General features: G+C 36.3%; 1 protein-coding gene and 1 non-coding gene across 3 annotated transcripts; both read left to right on the top strand.

Moving 5' to 3' along the window:
- Nucleotides 1-4,004: 4,004 nt before the first annotated feature.
- Nucleotides 4,005-13,671, top strand: malt3 (MALT paracaspase 3). Of its 2 annotated transcripts, none has more exons than XM_038268707.1 (15): nucleotides 4,005-4,114; nucleotides 4,267-4,337; nucleotides 4,435-4,556; nucleotides 5,375-5,513; nucleotides 5,601-5,776; nucleotides 5,940-6,036; nucleotides 6,448-6,483; nucleotides 6,578-6,781; nucleotides 7,360-7,537; nucleotides 7,646-7,720; nucleotides 7,843-7,970; nucleotides 11,053-11,202; nucleotides 11,933-12,087; nucleotides 12,780-12,896; nucleotides 12,990-13,671. In XM_038268707.1, the coding sequence occupies exons 2-15, from the start codon at nucleotides 4,295-4,297 to the stop codon at nucleotides 13,326-13,328; spliced, it is 1,959 nt and encodes a 652-aa protein (XP_038124635.1). In that variant the 5' UTR covers nucleotides 4,005-4,114; nucleotides 4,267-4,294; the 3' UTR covers nucleotides 13,329-13,671. The 2 variants fall into 2 exon arrangements, with proteins under 2 accessions (XP_038124635.1, XP_038124634.1); XM_038268706.1 differs by having other exon boundaries at nucleotides 4,038-4,175.
- Nucleotides 13,672-16,230: 2,559 nt separating this feature from the next.
- trnah-gug lies at nucleotides 16,231-16,302 on the top strand. Its single transcript has one exon. It is a non-coding gene; the product is annotated as a tRNA-His (tRNA).
- Nucleotides 16,303-16,716: the final 414 nt, after the last annotated feature.

The raw sequence follows: 16,716 nt of genomic DNA, 5'->3' as shown, positions 1-16,716 counted from the left end.
GGCCTGGCTGAATAGGTGAGGTCTTAAGGTTCCCTGTAAAGGGGTTAGGGTTGGGATGATAGTGCGAAGGGATAAATTCAATTGCTGTATTGTGGGTTTTTGAAACTGAAACCTGCGTCCACCCCCTCTGTTTTAGGTTGTTGTTTCTTTCTTAACATATATGGCTTCCTTCATGTCCTTCATGTGAACATTCTGGTCCTCAAAAGAATGTACTTGGTCCATAAGTTGTAGATGTACCGCAGGTCTTGTCCTGAGGAGGTCGCTCTTCTGTGTTGGACCATGCGTCTCACAAAAGAGCCTGCCAACGACAACAAGCATACCTTTTCTGGACTGTTTGGTGAGCATGGAATGAGATGGAAACCTCAACATATAAGTGTATAGGAAAAAACTCAATGCTATTTCTAACATTTTGAATTGAAAGAGCTTCCTAGATGGGAAGTGAAACGTCTTCAAACTTGGAAACAAAGTCTAGTGTTTTTTTTTATTTTATTTTTTTTACTTTTTTGGAATAACTATGACCTGGATGAATGAGAATCTTCACCATCAAGTAAATAGATTATTAAAAATGTATTACTCTGAGATGATAAAAAATGCAAACAATTGAAAGAGATGATGTAGCCATCCCTAAATACAAAGATTGCTCAATGTAAAAAGAAGATTTCTTATTTTTCTGTAATCACACTTTGAGGTTAAAATCTGTTATGCTATCTGTATTCATTTTCAAGCAAATAAGAAAGGTGGTTGGACATAGCACTAAAACGGATTAAAGGACAAATTTACAAGCAGGATGTAGAAAAATTTATTCATTAACTTATCTTTAGTAGGATTATTGCACCAGTGTCTTCATAAGTTTGCCTAAAACTTCCATCAGACAGCTGCAGCTGATTTAAAACGCTGCTGTCTGTGTCCTCACTAAAACTAGGACAATAGAGCACATTAGCCTGGTTCTAAAGTCCTTCCACTGGATCCCTGTAGCTCAGAGAGTAGACTTTAAAATACTTCTGTTAGTCGAAAAATCACTGAATGGATCAGCACCTAAATATGTAACAGAATTGTTGTCAGTGTATCAACCCCCCCGACCGCTCAGGTCTTCTAATTCTAGCTTACCCTGTACACCCAGAACTAGAACCAAACATAGAGTAGCAGCATTTAGTTCCCATGATCCACTGATCTAGAATAAACTACCAGAAGACTGGAGGGCTGAAAAGGGCTGAAAGCCTGAGTTCTTTTAAGTTAATGTTAAAACCCCATTTGTTTAGAACTTCCTTTGACTGTTGAAGTTAAACTGAAAACAGGTATATTAGTTTAAGGTTGTAATCCAACTGTTCTATTTTATTTTCTACCTGCTTTTATCGTGTTTTTTTACTTGCTTTAATTCTGCATTTTTTTTTTTGTGGTCCAGCTTTTTTGTTTTGTTTTACAAATGTTTTTCTTTTATTCTGCTTTATTTTTTCTTGTGTTTTATTTTCTAATTCATGTAAAGCACTTGAGTTGTCATGTACTGAATACAATATACAAATAAACTTGCCATGCCTAAAACTGTCCCCAGTCCAAGGCCAAATATCTTGTTAAAACCCACCCTGAGTCATACTGTTTCTTTTTTTTGCCATTTAGATTATTATTTTTTTTTTTTACTGTAACTACTAAGGTTCTAGAGATCGTATTATGTTAAGATTCAAATTGCATTAAAAAACATTTAAAAAATATTTTATAAAGTTTGTTAGTAGAATATTTGGAATAAAGTTATGCTTCCAGTATCACAATATCTTTAAAAAAAAATTTTTTGTTAAAACAATTTAAATGAAAAGAGCAATGATGATACTCGTATACATTTGTTTTATTCTCTAAACCAAAGAGAAAACATATCTGCAGGTATTTAAATTTTGTGAGAGCACCTCATATTGGAGGTTAACAGGTTTTAGATGTGGTAGAAATAGGGCACTAAATCATAAAAATATCCATCAATAGCTTAATTAAGTCTTAGAGTATTAATGACTTTTTTAAGGAAGCTGTTTTGGTTGGATCTGGAATTTGCTGCTAAAAGATAAATAATCTCTTATGCTGAAATTCCAGTAAGAGTTTGACTTGCGCTGAGGGAGTGTATTATGTTTTATCTTTAACTATCTCAGTCACTCTGACCTTAGACTGTGGTTTGTGTTCTGCATGGAAAAGTAGCCAGCTTGCTCATTTCCCGTAAAGTGTCAAATAAAACTGATATCAAGCCAACATCTACTTAGAAAACAACTGTGGAGCCAGCCCTAGGCTTTTAATCAGTTATGGATACACTGTGAAATATGGTAGCAACGTTAGGTTGGAGTTTTCAAAATAAAACTGACAAATTAAATATTAATGTTTATTAAGTAGAATTCGTTATAATTTACAGCCCTCTGTTCTACATTTTTTTCTTATGTTCCCCTGTGCATATGGATATATGAGAATGATTTTAATGTTTTTTATTTATCTAGTTAGTGTTTTTTATGATAAATTTGTGCACTTTATTTCAGAATGCCCGTTTATTTTACTTAAGTTTTACATGCTGTTAAACCAAAACTTTGCTTTAGCTACTGATTTCTATTCAGGGTGATAGTAGAACATCCTTATGGTGCATTCATACCAATAAGCAACTTTGATAAAAGTGACCAAATTTAGAATTTTTTTAGATGCTTTAATTGTGAAATTACACATCAGCTCTTCATGATAATTGTGGATATTATTAACTGTTAGCAGTTACTAGTATTACTAGTTACTAATATTTGTAGGTACCTTTGCACCTATGACACCTAGGGATGTCATAATGACTCCCTAAACCTTAAATCAGTGACTGGAAACAAGGGGTTTCTCATTAATATTCATGGAAACTTTCATTTTGAATTTCAACATCAGACCATGATGAATTTTAGTGAAAAGTATCTACGGGGGTGTTCTACTATCTCACTCAACTTGAAGCAGGGAGTACCTGTTAATATTCACGGAAACATAGAGAAAAGTGAGCAATTTTACAGATTTTGAGAGGCTTTAATTTTGAAATTCCACATCTGATCTCTATGACCTTTGATGAAAAGTATCTGGGGGTCTCCTACTGTCACCCTGAAGTGTAATTAGCAACTGGAAATATGGAGTTTCCTAGCAACATTCACGAAAACACAGAGGAAATTGACCAATTTCACAGATTTTGACAGGCTTTAAGTATGAAATCCCACATCAGACCATAATGACCTCTGATGAAATACATCTAGGGGTTCTGTACTATCACCTTGAAATTAAATCAGCGACTGGAAACAAAAAGTTTGGGTTTAAAAAACATTTAAACTCAGTTAAAAAATGGGCATTCTGTAATAAAGTGCACAAATTAACGATGTAAAACTAAATAATAAAAAAAAAAACCCATTAAAATCATTATCATATATCTGTATTCAAAGAGGCACAAATGAAATAAGTTTTAGACCTGATGGCTATAAATTATAAATATTGAAAGTTAATACTTTTAAAAAGGTCAAAAAAAACAATCCACTGGAATTTTTTTTTTTTCAAACTTTGAAGACGTTTCAGGAAGCTTTTTCAAATCGAAATGTCAGAATTAGCATTGAGTTGCAAGCTTAATAGAGTAGCCCAAACAAAGCCTTGTTTTGGCTTAGACAATATGCTAATTGAACTGCATTGTCTTCATAGTTAATAACCACTAAACAACTAGTGGATTTTATTTTGAAAAGTCCAAATGAGCGTTGCTACCGTACTGCACAGTGTATACGTGACTGTTAAAAAGCCAGTGCGCACTGGCTTGACGGTCGTTTCCGAAGTGGAACCTGGCTTGACTTCAGTAAAATAAAGCTCATCTGTGGTTCCTGGTTTATTTGTTTGTTTGTTTGTGTATGAAAAACGAAGAGCTAAACTCTTCATAGTTTTTTCTATACAAAAATATATATATTTCACAAGAAAAATAATCTAAGGTTTAACTTATATTGTGATTGCTCTCATACTAGAGCTACATCGGTAATGTGTGTGCGCTTTCTATTTTCCAGGAAAGGGAAGAGTTTATATATTAGACGTTTTAGACTTGAAAACCCATTCTGGGTGACATCCCAGTGCTGTTCATCCGGTCCGAGGCTAACGGCAGGTATATACCATAATAATAAGGATTTAAATACAACTACAGCTTGTTTCACAACATATAAGAGGTTCGCTTTTATGCATGATTCAGACGGATTGTCTTTTTTTCTTTACATTGTGTATAATTAAAAACACCAGCAAAAAAACTTGTTTTTACAGTTTGATAAAAGAAGAAGAAAATGCACAGATGACTGGATCTAACCCTAAATCCAGTAACATAATGATCACAGGTTTGTCACTACCGCGCATTTTTCGGTGATTCTTGTGAAAACAATTACAGTTGAGAACTATTTCCTTCAGGTAGCTGATTGTCGTGATTTGTTTCAGAAATCGTCATTTTGCGCCATCCTGTATCCGTGTGCGTGCCCGTCAACCACAAAGTGACCCTTCGAGTCCGTGCTGAGGGCAAAGGGTTCCTCAGCTATCAATGGTTCACTGAAGATGAGGAGGTAAGAAAGTTTATTAAAGAAAGACCTTTAAAATCACAACTTTTATTTTGGTAAAATAACTTTTTCTGAAAGATTAGATCTTGATTTGCTGCTCTGGTTGTTTGGTACTAGATTTATTCAGGTATGAAAGGGAGTAGATTAGAAACAACAATGGGCCAAATCTTTTCTTACCTGTAGGATGGACACTGCTTTGATACTTTAAATGATCATCCCTCCCTTTTATAATTGTTGTGCAATGTTTTAGAAGACTGTTAACGCCCTTCTTGTCTCTTGTTTTGTTTACCTTTTGTTTCTGGGCCAGAAATGTGACAGATCTGCAACAGACAAAATACTATTTAGAGACTATGTAATTGCACACTTTCATTTAACCAAATATGAGAAAGATATCTTACAAGTGAAAGTTGGAAAAGAGTCAACACATTAAAACTATTTTAGATGTCTGGGTGTAAGTGTGAAAGCAGGAAAGAAATGTACCTATCCGGCTTTAAATGCTCCATTTTTACCCAGGAAAGTTATGTATGAAATGACCAAAACTACACTGTCAGAAATGCCAAAGGGTCAATCTGCAGGTCTGGACATAGATCAGGAACAAATCAACAGAATTCCAGAGCTGTTTACAATAATTGAAAAAGAATAAACACATTCATTACATGTGTGATTTTAATTTCAAATGTAATCACATCGAGCAAGAGAAATAAACTCACAGCAACTAAGAGACAAAATGGTATAAAATTTGTGTTTACAATTAAGTGAAGGGGCAAAATGACTAAGAGGTTAACCAATGAGTTCATCTGTTTTTTTTTTATGTTGTACTTCAGGTGCCTGGTGGTACTCAAGCAGACCTGACCATCAGAGCCTCTAAAACCCAGCTATATGTGTGCCGAGTGAATGACCACTTTCAGAACTACGTCTTTAGTGAATGGGTGAAGGTGAAGGTGCTGGACATTGATAAATCAGGTACTATGATTTTACTATATTCCTCTATGTGTTGCTGATATTATAAGTTTTTCACCCATCTTACAATCTCTGCTTCTTTCTTTTCAGGTTTGCCAGTTGATTGGCAGGGCGAGCCACACATTGCTATAAATCCCAAACCACAGGCAGTACAACCGGGAGCGAAACTCAGTCTTCGCTGCGCTGCCTTTGGCATCCCCGTTCCTTACTACCAGTGGTACAGAAACGGACAGCCCCTGCTCGACAAAACCAGTGATACGCTGGAGGTACGGCAACATAGCAGGAATTTATTTGGATTGCACTCCAGGTTCTCTGTAAAACCTTATTATGTTAACCAACTTATCTGGGAAAGCAGGTTGATATTTGACAAAAACTGTGATTTGTGCTTGAGGAAATGACGAAAGTCATTCTGCTTTGATAATCTTGCAGATTGACGGCGTAACATCAGAACATGGGGGATCCTATTTGTGTTCGGTATCTAACGTCTTGGCAGAGAGATGGACGGAGGCGGTCGATGTCGATATTGGTAAGTCCCAAGCAGGAGCGTAAACAAGTTTTTCCATCCCTTTTACCTTTTCTTCCTGCATTACCAGCTATATCTCTGAGAAAAGGAAACTGAGGGAAGACAAGGTTTTCTTCACCCTCCTTCTATTTTGCTGATTTATCCGAAAGGCTTTGTTTTTTTTTTTTCCATTGTACTGGAGGTACTTTCCCATTTCTAAAGAGTAAAAAGGAAGTTGCTGGTCTCCAAATAGTGCTTAGTCCCACAGCAGGAAAGTGATGTGAAGTGAAACTAGCTCTTGTTTCTCCTGTTTTCAGTACATATTTTGATGAATGCAATGAGAGCAGCAAATCTGGCATCAGTTGTAGCATTTTATTTTAGAAATATTTCCCTCCAAATATTGATTTGGTGTTTGTTTTTCTTTTTTCTTTTCAGTGCAACCTGACCAGCCTCCTCCTGCTGCGCTAACAGGTAGAGTTTAGTGGAAACAGATACCATCTCCTATGCCAGTTAAAAAAAAAAAGGTTTTGCTGCAATTTCTTCTTTATCTCATTCTTGTTTTCAGCCACTGATAAGGTTGCCCTTCTTATTGGCAACTTGAATTACCGCCACCACTATGGTTTGATGGCCCCCGTCATGGACGTCCACGAGCTGGCCAACCTGCTGCAGCAGCTGGGCTTCAGAGTTGTCTCCCTGCTGGATCTCACCAGGGAGGAGATGATGGCTGCCATCGAAAACTTTATTCAGCTCCTTGACAGGGGGGTTTATGGTGAGTCTATTTTTGACTAAGTTAGCTATGTGCCGTTAGCTACAAAACACTTCGCTGTTGTGAAATGGTGCTTTAGCTTCCCCTTTTTTCACGTCCTGTGTTCAATATTACATAGTTCCTAAACTCTCAGGTTGTTTTTGATTGTTTAAGTGTATTTCAGTAAGCAGATGAGATGTCTTATTCTGAATAAATGCATCAAAAAAAAAAATTGTGCAGAACTTTGGAGATAAAACCATCAGGATAAATAAAAAGCGTGTTTATTAATCACGCGTGACGCCTTTTGGTGCCTAAAAGTAGTTCTGCTGTAAAAGAGGAAGTATGTCTATACTATAATTACACAGCATTAAAGGAAACACTGTCATATATCAGTAGTTAGAAACTGTCTATATGATAAAATAGGAACGAGAAGGAAATGGTCATGGCACATTACAATGATAAAACCTACTGATATGATCTGTGTCCTAAAAAAGAAACCAGCTGTTTTACTTTCCCCCCCTCTTTCCTACCATGACTATAACCCTTTACTGTAGAATGTTCCAATTTTAACTTACTTTCTCCGTTCTCTTTTCTCTTGATAGGGCTTTTCTACTACGCTGGTCATGGTTATGAGCATGCTGGAAGGAATTACTTGGTTGCAGTTGATGCTCCACAGCCATACCAAACCAAAAACTGTGTCTGTGTGCAGCGGGTTATGCTTCAAATGCAGGAAAGACGGACTGCAATAAGTGTAATCCTACTGGATACCTGTAGGAAATGGTAAGTTTACAGATAATCTTCAATTTTCCACTAGGGAGGACATAAAATGTAGATTTAATTACTAAAGAAATCATGCTTACCAGGATTCTTTCCGAACATTTTTTCTAGGTACAACCAGGCTTGCATCCCATCAGTCATTAAGCCACTGGGACCAAACGGGAACACAGTATATGGTTATGCCACGTATGTATAAATATCTGTTTTTTCTGATTTAAGATTTTGTCTAAACCCTAAATGGTAAAATCCAAAGAAAATCAAAGGGAAATATTGTTTTGTATCATTTTAACCCTTTTAAATCTTTTCAGGTGTGAGGATGCTGAGGCGTATGAGGTACAGGATGGGGGCAAGAGCACCGGCATCTTCACAAAGTACCTGAACAAGCACATCCTCGAAGCGGAGAAGGTCACACACGTCTTAGAGCGAGTATCTGAGGGTGAGTATTTTAGATCTCTGTTTTATGGGATAGGACCTTAACGGGGGGATAAACACAATGGTATAAAATGGAAAATGATGTCTGGGAATCAAAGAAAATGTACAACTTACACACACACAATAACAGCTTTAGCATCAGGTTCTTAGAGGTATAAAAAATATAAAAGTGTAGATTTGAATAGGGGGGTTTTGTGAAATATGCTAAATGTATATGTGTTTTTATGCAAAAAAAAAAAAAAAAAAACACAACAAAACAATTTATTTGCAAGGATAAAAAAGTGATGTAAACTTATTTTGCTTGTTGGGACCAGTGATGTTTAAAAAGTCTTAGAGGAGGTGGGAGGAAAAAACATCATGGTGCATGTAGGGTGCAGCAGTCTGTTGCTTAATGAGTTTTCCAGCTCTGCTGCATCTTCATCCAAGTGGTACGGAAATGTTGTCCAACAGTGACATTATTTAGCCAAAGTCCCTCTGTCTTCCATCCCATGCAATGGGTTGAGGGATCATCCAAGGACAGAGCTGGCCTTCCTGATGATCTTATCCATTCATGCTGTTGAATAAGCTGCTGCTTCAACAAACTACACCATAAAACAACCAATACAGGGTCTAAAAGGTAGATCAGTTGTGTACAAATCAGTTTAGTGCAATGAAATATAGTTCCCAATGTTTAAAATAACTACTTTATAGTGGAAAACACTTTTGGCGTCTATTCGGCTGTTAGTTTTTTTTATCTGTTTTGATGAAGTGAATGTCAGATCAGAGTTTGCACCTGCATTGCATTTTAATGTTGTTTACTCGCAATTTGCTTGTGTTTCCAACTGATCATGGATGTAAGAATAGGAAATTCTTCCGCCTTGAAAGCATGCTTGTCATTTTTGATTGGCTCAGGGGAAATATAGTTTCGAGGTACCATTAGCATGTGACCTCATTCTTTGGAAATTCACACTGTTGGCGAGAGAACACCAAGAAACCCGAGAAGAGCGGAGGGAGAGACAGCTGCTTTGCCGTTTCGGCTCCCCCCCCCTGCCTCCGCTCTCAAAGGGTCACTCACAAATCAGTAGATGCGAGACATGACCCCTGCTGATTGCAATCTGTTTGTGTCAAAGTGCTCAAGGACTTATTTAGTATAACCAGATTGTAGATTTGTATTGTAATAGCTTTTTTTATCCGGGTTTTCCATTTGTCTTTTGAGTTACTAACTGCTTTTGAAACGTCTCCATTGTTGGAATGCAGTGAATTCTTCAGAAAAGAACTTTCAAAATATTTGAAAATCAGTTATTGTAAACGTTATAACATTTTAAATTATCCCCAGTTCCTCAAATTTGCTCACGTGATTCAAATTCTCCTTCACTTACTTATCCAACACTTTCTGTTTGCAGAACTTATGCAGTCCCATGATTAGACACAGAATACATCCACTATTCTCTAAAATCTTTGTGAATAATTTAGCAGCTCATATAAGAACCCTTTGTGCAATGTTGGGAATATATATCAGGATTTTGTTTTTTTTGTCATGGCTAAATGCTTCAGACCATGAAAAAACGTAAAAATCAGATAATGATAAGATAAGTTAATGCGAAAGGCTATTTTGGATTTATTAAAGAGAGAAAACTACCAAACGATGGCAAAAACTGTCATCTAGCTGTTTTGAGGGCTGGCAATGAGACTGTTACATTGTTGTGGGGAAATAATGATGAACACTTGTTTGGATCCAGCCACGCTGGAGGTTTTTTAAGCATCAGTCCCTGTTTAGGGTCATACCATTCTCAGGTTGATGAAGGATTCACAGGTCACTTGAAAATCTTGTTTTATTTTTTGCAAAGGCATTCAGGGGTGAAATTTCTTTCTGGTATGTAATTGATCATTGTCCTGCTGCTTTTCTGTAGCTTAAATTTGTGGCCACACATTGTCCTTTCAGCATTTTCTGGCAGGATTTGGTATCCTCAATGTTTAATTTTCTGTTCATTTAAATGAGATAAGTGAAATTTGAATTCTTTCATTCATGCTGTTATTGTACAGCTATTTAAAAATGTGGTGGTTTAAGTAGAGGCTGTTCTTTTCTGACCTTCTGGAAGTTGATAAAACCATGTTGGATAAATTTTGGTAGAAAAGACCCTCCTGCAAAATGTCACTGTTGTTTTCTTCGTTTATTGATGATGGCTCTTATTCTCATCGGGTTTGAAAACAAAGAGCCTTGGAAATAGTTTTATAACCTTTTCCAGATGTGTATGTTTCTTAATCTTTTCCAGTATTTTATTAGATTCAAGCATGATGTGTTGCTATTTTAATCCTTTCTTTCTACTTTATGTTGTTAAATTGTTTCTATTGAAGAAATGTATTAAAGCTCTGCCTATAATCAAAACAGAAGAAATCACTGTTAGAACAATATGGATGATTAATTTTCCACCAAGGTTCAGGTTGACTTGGAAAGTATTTTTCCCTTTAAAAAATAGAATCATCATTTTAAAAATTTGATACTTTAATACTTATTAGATTACACATATATATTAATAACTATATGGAAATGTAAATTAGCAATTTATCTAAAATTCACAATGAGTTTTTTTTTTCTTTATTCCGAATGGTTTTTTAAAATTTAAAAAAATATTAATTTATTATAAATATGTCTTTTTAGATTAATCGATGAATCAAATAAATACTCCGGGTACTCCGACTTCCTCCCACAGTCCAAAAACCTGAGTTAAACTGGCTTCTCTAAATTCTCCTTAGGTGTGAGTGTGTGCGTGAATGTTTGTTTGTCCTGTTTGTCTCTGTGTTGCCCCGTGATGGACTGGCGACCTGTCCAGGGTGTACCCCGCCTCTCGAGATCACCCCTCGCGACCCCACTTGGTATAAGCCTGACGGAAAATGGATGGATGGATGAATCAAATAAATAACCCATCAGTTACTAAAATAATCTATAGATTCATTCCTAATTTCTTTTTGCATTAAGACTTGTTCAACCAGAAACATCTAAATGTAAAAAAGAAAGGCAACACAAAAAATATGAAAGGGGATCTTTATACAGCACTTTATGTTTTGTGTCATCCTATTTACGTTGTTTCTCCTTGTCTCTGCATCAGATGTTGGTAAAGACCCTCTAGTAACTGGGAAACAGGCAGTGGAGATAAAACACACCATGAAAGAACCACGATCGCTCACGGACAAAGTTCGAACTACAGGTCACACAAAGGAGCTTCGCCTACGCGATATCTGCTGGAGACAAGCAAATGGTAAGTATAGAAAAGTCCCCAAATGTTTGATTCTGTTAAGTTTCCAGAGGCTGATTATTACCAAATGTAAATACACAGCCCGACTAGTACCTGCAGCCAAAGCTGAACAGAGTTTAAACTAACCTATTACCCTTCTTGTGTGAATACAGGAGGGGAATTGTAATTGTATTGGTCGGTGATCTTTGCACCTCCTACGCTACAGTTTGTGAAAACCCATTTAGAGACAATGTGGTTTCAGATATTTTCAGAAGCATAAAAAAAAAGGCCTGTTATTATTTTTGATAAATCAAAACAAGGAACCGATTCAGTGTGAAATGTGTATTTTCATTTCAATCTAGAATGAGGCTATTCTTAACATACCAGACTTCTGTTTTATCACGAATTCTGAAATGACTATAGCTTAAGTCTGCAATTTATATGGATATGTATATTTATTTGGGTGCATGCATAAATATATGGTCTTTTATTACCGATAATGTGGTGGCAGTGTTTTGTAAAATATCCTACATTGTGGGGACTTACTGGTACATATGGGGAAGTTCATCTGGTCCCCATAGGGTAAAGTTGGGGTTTAGTTTAGGACTTAGGTGTGAATTCAGTTCGGGTAAGGGTCTAGGTTAGGCCATATAATATGAATATAAGTAAATGAAATGTCCCCATATGTCATTAAAACAAGTTGTGTGTGGGTATATCTACATTATATATGAAAGGCTTTCATTTCTTCTTTCAGAGCTGCCACGAAAGAAGCAGTTGACGTTTCCATGTGGTGTGGAGGTGGAAGTCAGCTTCTCAGCTTTGTTCTCTAATGTACTGGTGGCTTTTGCAACTGTAAAAACTACACCTGCCCAAACTCAGGACTGTACCGTTATGCTAAGAAGCAATCCTGTAAGTATTTACTTTATACTTAAACAATCAAATATTTTATATCCCACTTAACTGTCTTCAATGCTGTAAAAGGATTGACCCAAAAACTGAACAAGGGATGCAACATAAATAAATGTGTAATGGGCACACATTTAAACTGTAGATATGCATTACTTTCCTCCTGTCTTTAATCGGAAGAATTAATTTAAAGATCCTTTTCTCAACTTTGTGTTTTAAATCAACCATGTGAGTTGTATTTGGGAAAATTCTGCGTTGGCCGTGATGGAATGCAGTCAGTTTCCACTGCGGGTGTCTATAATGACCACTAACACCCCCACCTTCCATGTATGAGGAAGTTTTCACCAAATATGGACTTCCAGCATGGCGCAACCCATGACAAAGCAGGAAATTAAAAGAGTGTGACGAGCTCCTCTTACACAATACATGTTTGTCTGACTACATAATCTCTTACTATACTGCCATCTTGTGGTTTGTGTTATTATAGCTTGCCAGCAGTTATGTGGCGCTATATAAGACAACTTTTATTTAATTTCGTTTTGTACAGCTCTCATTTCCATTACTTAAAGTGCAGCAGTGATCAAATGCAAACAGTGTGGAAGAAAAAAAAACATGTCAATGTAGTTATTATTTGTGATAACAATGTATAATATTTGAGTCATACTGATCAAAATGTTTATGATTTGACTCCTTAGTCTATGGAAGACATATTCTCCAGGCCTGGTTGCTCTGAGGATATGGACTCACTACTATTTAATGAAACGCAAAACTCTGACTGCACTCTAAGACTTTGCTCTCTCCAGAGATTGAAGGTATGTAGTTAATAATATTCTTTGGTTTTCTGTAAATGGGACCTTTTTAAAAAAAATTAATTTTAATATATTTTTTTATTTATTTATTTTCAGGGATCGGTAGTAATCAAGGTGGATTTACACTATACTCAAAAGGACAGTAATCTGCGGCGTACTGAGAGCCTGCAGGTGGACATTGGAATGCCTCTGGTGGCATCCTGTAATGTGTACAGAGAGAACCGTGCAGCAAAAGACAAAAAAACTGAAGGTGCTACCGCTCAAAGCATGAGCAACTTTTCACACAGGAAATCACAACAGCATCAGACTCTGGCGGCTCCACATCGACATTTCACCAGAAAGGCCGAATGCGCTGCTAAAAAAGCAACTACACACTGCAACGAACCTGAAGAGAACGATGAGACTGAGGCGCAAGATTTCCGACCTTATAAGTAAAAGGAAAAGGGACTTAATTATTTATTTCTGTTTGTTTTTACAGCATTTGATTATGCACCTTGTCTTTGATTGATGATAATAGGTGGATTGAGAAGACTGATACTCTGCTTATGTTATTTTTCATTAAAAAAAGTAAATGAAAAAATACGTAAACATTGTGTAGAATTAAAACTGTGGTATACTTTTAATGTTTTTTTTATGTGAATAACACTTTTCAGTGGCAAGCTGGCTGGCCTATTGAAGACATTACTTTAATAATTTATCTAATCAACAGAACTACTTTCTTCTCTGTATTGTCAAGCTTTCAAACATATGTGATATAAAGCTTTGTTTAAAAATAAAACCAAATGGTGCAATTTTTGTTTAGCATTAAGATTCTTCATTTAATTTGGTAGTTAATGGCTCTAAGCATTTAAATAATAGAGGAAGTCTAAACCAAGTTTCTCCTTCAGAATAGCAGCACAAAAGCAGAATGCTAATATTTTTACAAATGTAAAATATTTGACAATTTTTTTCAACAGAAAAATTGGTATGCTTCGCTTTATTCTGTGGAAGGCCCATTTTATGCATGGAGTCATTGTGGTATATATTTATAAATTAAAATTTCACCACATATTGTAGTTTCTTGCAAAAACATTAAAGCACCTTAAGCTTACATTTCAACACAATCAAACCATATAATAATATTTTTTTCTATGATTTTAATGATCTGAAAAAAGTGTGATGGGTATTTGTTGTCCTTCCCCATTCCCTGTGTTGTTTTAAATAAGATCTGGTTATTACAGTATATTAGAAAATTCTCCATCTGGATATGATTTAAATATGAGATACATTCAGCTGCACTGTTTTTTTTACAGGTTTGATAAAAAGGTATTAGGGAATAAACTTTATGAAGAAGAAGGTAAACTCCAGACAGGTCAGGGATTAAACAGGGCAGTGTAATACAGGGAATTGTGCTGTTCAATTACTCATCTAAACAAAATGTAGAGACTTATTGCAACTCTGGAGGAGCTGTAGAGTTCAGCAAGGCACTTTACAGTTCACCAGTTCATACAGTCAAATTGATTCAAAGTTTTCTATCTAAGGAAAACCAGTTGATTGAATCGACTCATTGACTCGAATGCAATCCCTCACACTAAGCATGCTTGTAGCGACAGTGGAGAGGAAAAACTCCCCTTTAACAAGAAAAAACCTCCAGCAGAACCAGGCTCAGTGTCAGCAGCCATTTGCCGAGGCCGACTGGGGTTCAAGGAGACAGAAGCAGAGATACAAAAAGCAGCTGTAAAAGGCGGCACCATCCAGGAAATGAACGATGCTTGTAGTGACAGTGGAGAGGGAAAAACTCCCCTTTAACAAGAAAAAACCTCCAGCAGAACCAGGCTCAGTGTCAGCAGCCATTTGCCGAGGCCGACTGGGGTTCAAGGAGACAGAAGCAGAGATACAAAAAGCAGCTGTAAAAGGCGGCACCATCCAGGAAATGAACAATGAAACAGGGATCCCTATGTCTTCCAGAAGTCTAAGCCTATAGCAGCATAACTATAGAGATAGCTTAGGATAACCTGAGCCACTCTAACTATAAGCTTTATCAAAAAGAAAAGTTTTAAGCCTACCCTTGAAAATTGTTTAAAGGTACAGGAAACAAATCCCAGAAATTAACCTTAAGTGTACCATTAACAAGTAAAACAATTTTATTTCTCTGGATAATACCTGTAACATGTAATGTTATATAAACTACATGTACTAAACCAGTACACTGATTCACTCAAGAAGAAAGTTAAAAACCATTGTGCCAGTCAATTAGCCTGTTAGTAAATGTAATATTAGTACTTATAACAGGAAAAAAGATGAGAATCAAAGCAAGGTCCAGGATCTCTGCTATATTTAAAAAACATCAAGTTAAAATATAATTTTTCTAAAGAAAAAAACATATTAGTAAATATTACATAAAAAATTTAGATGCTTAGAGAACAACAGACTGCAATGTGATATATTTTATTCATATATTTGGCACAGTGAAAAAAATAATGCAACAACTTCTGGCATTTAGCTAATCATACGGTATTTAGAAACTTCAACACAATTGTTATAAGTCCTACCCTACTAACATATGCAATTGTGTTAAAGTAACTAAATATGAATCGGTGCACACACAGAGGAAAAATGGGGTAGTTTTGTATGTTGGAAAATACATAATAAAAATGTAAAGCACTTTCAAAATAATGTGAAAAAAAAAAGTTTGCGTTTTTCTCAACTGTGGAACTGACATCAAATGGAAAGCCGTCAAAGTAAATACAAAGTAAATAAAAGAAAACAGGAAAGTAAATTACAATGAAATAATCCTTTTTTTCTTGAACACCTATAAACAAAGGTGTTTATGGCAGCAGCACAGCTGAATGTGTCACTCCAAACAGGAACCTACAAGGTAAAGCTATTATGAGAAAAAGCAGAGAGAGCATAATGTTAGAGATTGAACAAATAGGATGATGAAACAGGGGTCTCTATGACTCCAGAAGTCTAAGCCTATAACAGCATGACTATAGAGATAGCTCAGGATATCCTGATCCACTCTAACTATAAGCTTTATCAAAAAGAAAAGTTTTAAGCCTACCCTTAAAAACTGTTTAAAGGTACAGGAAATAAATCATAGTAATTAACAAAGAAAACAGGAAAGACAATGAAACAATGAAAGAATCCTTTTTTTAATATTTTTTTTTTATTAATGATCAAACAGATAAATAGGCACCTTAACCCCGGAATTACAGGCCCAATGTTAGGTCCCTGACAGCTTGCACGTATACTTTGACCACATTTAACCACAATTCAACCTATCGCAGTACAGAATCGTGAGTTGTTTGTTCTTCTAGAAAAAGATTGCCACCTCTGCACCAGTCCTGGCTAGCTCGCCGTGATCGTATAGTGGTTAGTACTCTGCGTTGTGGCCGCAGCAACCCCGGTTCGAATCCGGGTCACGGCATTTTGATGACGCTCAAGGTTATCTACGGAAAAAAATATTTTATTTCTAAACTTCTCCTGATTCATTACAAATATGTTTGTAACAGGTGGCACCAGTAGGTGTCACTCTCCTTAGCCTGAGCTTCTATAAAAGGGGAAGCAGGAAGGGTAGTAGCCAGAAGTTAACTTCCTGTGTCTGGGACCAGGGGTGTGGTGGATCCATGCTGTTGGCTGGCTGGCTGGGGTATGTTGGGAGGTGAATTGTGTTTTGAGTTTATCCTCTGCAATAAGTTGGTGGTGATTTGGTGTTTTTTATACAGGTCTGCATTATTGGTGTTCTGGCAGTAATTTTACCAGGGCGTGTGATTGTTCAACGCCACAGGTAGGCTTTTAGCTTTTACATTTACTGTTTTAAGTGATGCAGGTAAGCAGTGTT

Source organism: Cyprinodon tularosa, unplaced genomic scaffold (genome assembly GCF_016077235.1).
Source record: "Cyprinodon tularosa strain WSP-4 unplaced genomic scaffold, ASM1607723v1 ctg71, whole genome shotgun sequence".
Classification (NCBI taxonomy): domain Eukaryota; kingdom Metazoa; phylum Chordata; class Actinopteri; order Cyprinodontiformes; family Cyprinodontidae; genus Cyprinodon; species Cyprinodon tularosa.
The sequence above is the reverse complement of the archived record's forward strand: the minus strand, read 5'-3'. Positions and strand labels throughout refer to the sequence as shown.

Coding starts and splice junctions, on each gene's coding strand:
- malt3 (XM_038268707.1), top strand. CDS start 4,295: ATGACTGGATCTAACCCTAAATCCAGTAACATAATGATCACAG. Junction 4,557..5,374: donor GGTTCACTGAAGATGAGGAG/GTAAGAAAGTTT, acceptor GTTGTACTTCAG/GTGCCTGGTGGTACTCAAGC. Junction 5,777..5,939: donor AAACCAGTGATACGCTGGAG/GTACGGCAACAT, acceptor ATAATCTTGCAG/ATTGACGGCGTAACATCAGA.